The 7342-nt window shown below is 34.8% G+C and overlaps 1 protein-coding gene across 3 annotated transcripts; it reads left to right on the top strand.

Annotated features, from left to right (window-relative positions):
• The first annotated feature begins 770 nt into the window (after window positions 1–770).
• LOC149263586 (aspartic proteinase nepenthesin-2-like) lies at window positions 771–6446 on the top strand. Of its 3 annotated transcripts, none has more exons than XM_089426510.1 (4): window positions 771–1009; window positions 1114–1326; window positions 1416–1502; window positions 4829–6446. In XM_089426510.1, the coding sequence occupies exon 4, from the start codon at window positions 5088–5090 to the stop codon at window positions 6126–6128; it is 1041 nt and encodes a 346-aa protein (XP_089282636.1). In that variant the 5' UTR covers window positions 771–1009; window positions 1114–1326; window positions 1416–1502; window positions 4829–5087; the 3' UTR covers window positions 6129–6446. The 3 variants fall into 3 exon arrangements, 2 of the variants coding, with proteins under 2 accessions (XP_089282636.1, XP_089282634.1); XM_089426508.1 differs by having other exon boundaries at window positions 772–1009; window positions 4930–6446; XR_016259285.1 differs by lacking the exon at window positions 4829–6446 and adding an exon at window positions 1647–1993 and having other exon boundaries at window positions 810–1009.
• The last annotated feature ends 896 nt before the right edge of the window (window positions 6447–7342 follow it).

Below are 7342 nucleotides of genomic sequence, written 5' to 3'. Positions count from 1 at the left end.
ATACAAAAGATAACCTTGAAAAAAAATTGAGAATGGAAGTGGAACCTTACAACAGAGCCATGAAAAAAATATGATTTCCTGTAAAAATTATATGATGATATGAAAATGACATGCATTACATATGTCACTCCTATTCAATAATATATTCAATAATTTTACATGTTATGTAAGCATAATAAATGAAATGTGACACAAGCTAAAGACATATCAACGCCCACCAAAAATCAAGTGGCAATCGAGAATGATATGGCATGTGGATCTTGTCCATATTAGCATATTAAGATTATCTTGAAGTTAAACCTTAATTATCAATATTTTGATACCCGATATACATATTAACATTTACGTATAGAAAACGTTGTAGGGCTTGCTTATGAGGTGGAAAGGTGAGTTGGACACTCACCCATTGACTTATGCTAAATGGTTGTACGCTGTAGGGCTTGCTTATGAGGTGGAAAGGTGAGTTGGACACTCACCCATTGACTTATGCTAAATGGTTGTAGCGCTTGCTTATGAAGCGGAAAGGTGAGTTAGAGACTTACGCATCGACTTATTAAAAATTGAAATTTTGTAGTTATAAGAATTAATACATGCTTATATCAGGTACGTACGCAGCACTTTCAAATTACAACTTTTATCACTTTATACCAGGCGATCGTAGACCTTTAAAGATTCGATTAGCAATGCCTTATTATTACTAAGGTTAATGATTTATATTTACACCACTCCCTGCAAGGATGTACACCTGACTTAATTAAACTCAACTCTTTATCCCACTGTACATGTATGAAATATCCCATGATATTGGACACCTGGAGTTCAGTAGACCGTGCGATGGACCTCCATTAATCTGACGGAGCATTGAGGGCAGGTTGGTTGAGGTAACCAATTCCCCATACCTCAACCAATTCCCCATACGACTCCGAAGACGAGTTCTTTTAGGCATTTTGCTCCTGGGGTTAAGCTCTGCAACCTGCAAGTTTGGTTGTCTCGTTTGCAGCTACACCGAGTATGTTGACTGTTGTATATTTTGAAGAGATTAGGCTTCCTGATTTTTCCCCGTTGACGGTTATATCTATTTAGAAGCCCTAATTTGTTGCACTGTAAATGCAGGGGGTTCTTAAAGGTTTCGGCCTTGCATCCACAGGTGAAGGAAAGGCTATGGTCAGCTTCCTTCCTCAAGTAATGGTTGGAAACCGTTTTCTCTAGAAACAGTATCGAATCCTTTGCAAGAGAAAGGAAACTTATAAATGCCTATGGTATTTAATTACAGAGTCTTGTTTCACTGACTTAGGTGTTCATTGTGACCCCACCACCACTCTACAGGTACTATATTGTTACAGGCCTGTTTTTCTTTACTTCTTTAACAGTCTCCGCTGGAATTTCTCTAACTTGACTCTTAAATCTGATTGCAGGTTAAGTATCGCCCAACAACTCCTTTTCTCAACAGTTCGGAATCCTGCAGTGGCAACCACTTATGATTTTTCTCTTCCATGCTCCAGGTTGGTTACTCTAGTCACTGAGGGTTTTTCTTTCACTTCCAGACAACGCAAAGTCACCTTTTGAACTTCCGGAGATGATTAAATAGAGTTAATCTATGGCCGGTCTTGCCGACATTTCAATTGACAATGTTGTTCTGCTTCTAGCGTAGGGTTACACGACAGTAATTGTATGAACTGAGAACCGAATAGGTGATTCGGCTGCCATATTACTCTCATTACTGGAATGAGCAATCCTGTTGCAATGTCTGTTAACAATACGAATTAATCTATGTTTCCCCTTCTCTATATGGTAATTTTTCTGGGTTTAACCCCAATTCGTTCTTACGGGTTTTAGTTATAGCATGTATTAAAGTTTGCTCATGCATCTGAACATGAGAGTGGATTCTTGAAATGTTGAGGGTTCAATCCACATATGTTCGACTGTTTGAATGTAAAAAGTTTCGTTAGTTATCAACCACTGTCGTGAATTTACATAAAGCGCCATTGATATTCATGGAATTTAGTGGGCAAGTTTACCTGTGCGTCTGTAACATTTCTGAATTGGTTTCTGAGAATTTCTTGGCTGTACCAAACGGTGTTTTCGTTCCACATTTGTTTGTTTGTATCCAGAATAGAGTTTCGAAGAGGACGGGACCCGGCTACTATTACCCCTCAGTTTTCAGGGCTCAACCTCTTCGATCCTCTGTTGTACAAATAATCCATAACATTGATCTAATTTCTATTTAATTTCTGCAATAGATTATTTAAGCATGCTGCTGATAAATCGTTATATTTTCTTTTCTTTTAAATTGTTTTCCACTTTTTTATTTGATTTAACAAATTCGTAGATCAAGAAATTACTCGTTACCCTATCTTGCCAGCCTTGTTCTGGATCTGATGTCATAGATTTTACAATCTTTATGTTTATCCCTGTTGGGTAATCTTTTCCACCATTCCTCGGGGATAATTTTAAAACAAGCTTGATAGGAATAATTTGATAACAGGCAAGAGCAGTCACCCAAACTTGTTCACCCAGAACTTTACAGGTTCTTTCACGCGTAATGTTTTCCCTTAGCCTAACTCAACAACCCAGTCTAATTGTTATCTGCTGAGGTAACTGTTTCCTTACTACGGTAATTAAATGGAAGATATTTTTCCATTTGTTTCGAAGGGTTCTCATTCTGGGCCTTAACAGATGACCCACACTGCACTGCAGCAACTTAATTATTGTTCAAGATTATTACCTTCCATCATCCACATTATTAATTCTAGGATTAATAGAAATTTGCCATCTATAATCATTATGCTCATCTCAAAAATAATTCACAGAAGGAAGTAGGATTCCAGGCTTCGCTCATTATTCCATCTATAATCATTATGCTTATCTCAAAAAATCTCAAAAACATTTCACAGAAGGAAGTAGGATTCCAGGATTAACTCATTACTTTATTAAAACATAAGTGAACACAAGAAACATAACCAGCTACTACTTAATTGTTCACTCGATTCTCCAGAATTACTCTAAGACTGAATCTGATCCTCCCTACCTACCGTGAGAAGGGCAATTACGTCCTCTTCCCCCGAGCTTCCACTCCAGAGCAGTATGTACAGCTTGTCAGACTCAAGTATCTGGCATCAGCACCACCGTCCAGCCAATACCATCTGAATATGATCTGTTCCGGAGTCTATACTGGCACATGCCCAACACAGGAATTACTCCTTGGCAGCGTCCTCCCAGTTCCACAGACCTTTCTTTCTGTCCCCTTGGACTTTTCAGAAAGTAGAACCCTTCTTTCCCTTGAGATCCCTCTTTTATCAGGAAAGAAGGGGTAACTGTCATAACTGTCTCACAGTTGAAATTAGTTTCAACCAAGGGTGTTACAGACAATGGCACGAGACCAGATTAAGGTAAAGTTGTGACTGACTGTTTCTGTGGTTGCACCACTCATCCCTTCTGTGAGACATCTGATGTTCCTCTCCAAAATACTGTGAGACATCTGATTTTCCTCTCCAATCTCCAAATTAGTTAGATTACAAATAACAACGTTGGGTTTCTGTTTTTCTGGAGGAGTTTTCTACAACAGTGGAGAGACGCTTTCAGCTCTGGTGGATTTCTATCACTTTGCAGGTCGTTTGGACATGCAAAAATTTAATATTAATGTATTTAATATTTTTTTATTAAAACACAAATTTTAACACATTACATCATGTACAAACTCTAGATGATATATGTTTAATATTAATGTATTTAATATTTTTTTTATTAAAACACAAATTTTAACACATTACTCTAGATGATATATGTTTTTAACTTCGACTTTATCAAACACATTTTATATATGGCAAACTATGAATAAAAACAAAAGTATAAATATAAATCTATATATATAATTTCTTTAAATGATGGATAGGGCCACATATCGTTTTGAGACTGTAATCGAATTTCAAACTTTTTACATAATTTTTTTATATAATAATAAAAAATTATATTAGTTTACAAAGCAAGTAGAGCTCTCTTCCGTAGTCAATAGTAATATTTTACTTTTATAAAATAATAATAAAAAATTACAATGCCTTGCCATGTACATATGAAAAATCTGAAGGTAACTTTTTATATAATAGTAAAAATTTATATTACTATTATATTACTTTCCATGCACAAATGGCCAAAACAAGTGGAGCTCTTGTACATAGTCAATAGTAATATTTTATTTTATATAATAATAATAAAAATTTCCATGCACAAATGGCCAAAACAAGTGGAGCTCTTGGACATAGTCAATAGTAATATTTTATTTTATATAATAATAATAAAAAATTACAATGGCGTGCCATGCAAATAATATTTTATTTTATATAATAATAATAAAAATTTCCATGCACAAAATATTTTATTTTATATAATAATAATAAAAATTTCCATGCACAAAAACAAGTGGAGCTCTTGTACATAGTTAATAGTAATATTTTATTTTATATAATAATAATAAAAAATTACAATGGCTTGCCATGCAAATATGGAAAAAAGTGAAGTTAAGAAAGACATCTAACTTCAAATCAAATCAGCCATGGCATTTTGATCTCTATTTAATAGAATGCATCCCATTTTGATCTCTATTTAATAGAATGCATCCCTCCTCTTAGACCAAAACATTCCTTCTTTTGCTACGCCTTGCGTATTTTCCCCCGTTGCCAAGTTTCCCTCTGTAGCTGTAGAACACTCCCTCTGTAGCTGTAGAACAGAGAACAGACATGGCTCCACAATCAACCGTATCTCCTTGTGCTCTTTGCAAACTTCTTATTTATTTGTTATTGCTTTTCATGTTACCTAATTTGATGCAATGCAGACCGCTTGTGCCCAAGATTTCAAGGCCGGATCATAAACCCGTTGATGGGTTGAGAATAGATCTTGTGCACAGAGATTCATCACTTTCCCCATTGTTTCCAGGGAATATTAATTCAACTGAACGAGTTAAGCAAGCAGTGCAACGCAGTCAAGAGAGGCTGGAAACACTGCATAGATCTGTAGTTCTGAAGGTTGGTCAATTGGCCCACAAAAGTTCAGGAATCCAAGCTCCAATAAGTGCAGGAAGTGGAGAATATACGATGAAGGTAGAAATTGGTGAGCCGTCATTATCATATTCTGGAATTCTAGACACAGGTAGTGACTTGATATGGACACAGTGCTTGCCCTGTGATAATTGCTCTGATCAACCCTATCCAATCTATGATCCTTCCCAATCGTCCACTTATAGGAAGGTCTCATGCCAAAGCCCTGAGTGCCCGGCAAACCCTAACTTTTATTGCTCTGCTGGTATGTGTCATTACATGTGGGAGTATGGTGATTACTCCACCACCTCAGGGATCCTTTCATACGACACGTTTACCTTTTCATCAGAGTCAGTGGACCAGATTGTCTTTGGTTGTGGGCAATACAATGATGGCCACTACGCAGCACACGGAGGTGTAGGCTTCGGACGAGGTTCCTTATCCTTAATTTCACAACTTGGGTCATTAGGTGCTAATAAGTTTTCTTATTGTCTCCAGGGTTTTGAAGAACCGTCGTACATGGTCAGCCCTTTGTTTATAGGCCACAGTGCTACTTTGAATGCCGAGGTTGTCAGTTCAACTCCTTTTATTCAAAACGCGGCATCAAGTTTCTATTTTCTTTCGTTGGAAGGAATTAGCGTTGGAGGTAAATTATTAAACATCGATGCATCTACTTTTGATATTCAAGATGATGGTAGTGGTGGATTTATGATAGACTCCGGAACCACATTCACGCTTTTGCATGAGGATGCATATCAAGTTTTGAAGAAAGCATTGATCTCTGCCATTCACTTTCCGCAAACCGATGGCTCTGGACTCGGACTAGACCTCTGTTTTAACTTAGGTCCTGACTATCACTTTCGCCTTTCCTCTAATCAATTTCCTACTGTGACTTTCCACTTTAAGGGAGCAGATTATGTTTTGCAGCCGGAACACTATTTCTACGTTGATGACACCACTTTCTGCCTGGCAATGCTTCCGACTTCCCAGCTCCAGATGTCCATATTAGGGAATTATCAACAGCAAAACTACCATATTCTCTATGACAACGGGAACAACATGCTCTCTTTTGCACCGACGGATTGTGATTCCTTGTAAGCAACCACATCGACAGGTGTTTTCTCATTATCAGATGAATAAGGTTTTGTTTCATCCAAAGAAATTGTCATGCAATTTTGAGTCTGTTAGTGTTACTAGAATTTGTTTTCGAGTGTGTTACTGTTCCTAGAATTTGTTTTTGAGTCTGTTACTGTTACTAGAATTTGTTTCGGAGTGTGTTACTGTTACTAGAATTTGTTTTTGAGTCTGTTACTGTTACTGTGACAGTTTTTTTGAGGACTATACGCAAATAGTAATAAAGTTGGTTATTCTGATTTCGGATTCATTGAACCATGGTTCCCTTATTGTGAATATTTTAAGACTATACGCAAATAGTAATAAAGTTTGTTACTCTGATTTCGAATTCATTGAACCATGGTTGTTCCCTTATTGTGAATATTGATAAACTCTTGTGATTACGGAAAGGACTCCTTATTGTGAATATTGATAAACTCGTGATTACTGAAAGGACTTACTAGGTGGATTCAATCATATATTATTTTGATATTTATTATTTTAGATTGAATATTGCATTTATAACAGTATTGAGAAATATGTTTATTTTGGAATGTTTTTTTCAGAATTTTAAATCAATAATTAATATTCAATTATATATTATTTTAATATTTATTATTTTAGATTGAATATTTTATTCATAATTATTTTGAGAAATATGACAAATATGTTTATATTGGAATTTTTTTTCCAGATTTTTAATTTTAATAATCAATTAGTGTAGGAATTTAATTTCATAGAATCTTATAAATATTATACACAAATCAAATAAAAGATGGAGATTTATTTCCAAAATAGATATTTTTTTGTCTTTTTAATTAAATTTATTAATTAAAAAAATAGCATACAAGTGTCATACGAAATGAGTAAGTGTTTTTTGAGCATGTGGTATTGATAAGCCATCATACTTGTCAATTATATTGTAACAAAACACATTTATAGCTTAAGAATCTTAGTGATAAATCTTTATGATTAAGAATCTCATTATATGTTTTTTTAAACTAGTATATGTCAAAATTATATATTAATTATTTTTATTGTTTAATAATTTTTTGTTTGTTTTTGTTAAACAGAATTATAATTTACTTAAAATTTAGATTTTTTAAATTTTAACAAATTGAGATATATGGTGAAATGTATGGTGAAGTAACCATTTTAGTTTATTATAAATTAATGTTTATAGTGAATTACTGTATTTA

The sequence above is a fragment of the Pinus tabuliformis genome, chromosome 6, assembly GCF_031772625.1.
Source record: "Pinus tabuliformis cultivar Carrire ecotype Pingquan chromosome 6, CPIR1, whole genome shotgun sequence".
Lineage (NCBI taxonomy): Eukaryota > Viridiplantae > Streptophyta > Pinopsida > Pinales > Pinaceae > Pinus > Pinus tabuliformis.
Note: the sequence above shows the minus strand (reverse complement) of the source record. Positions and strands in the feature narration are given on the sequence as shown.

Bases quoted from the DNA above. Each gene is read 5' to 3' on its own strand.
- LOC149263586 (XM_089426508.1), top strand. From the start codon at position 1,478: ATGATTTTTCTCTTCCATGCTCCAG. The intron at 1,503-4,929 runs GTTGGTTACTCT...CATTGTTTCCAG, and splicing joins TTTTCTCTTCCATGCTCCAG to GGAATATTAATTCAACTGAA.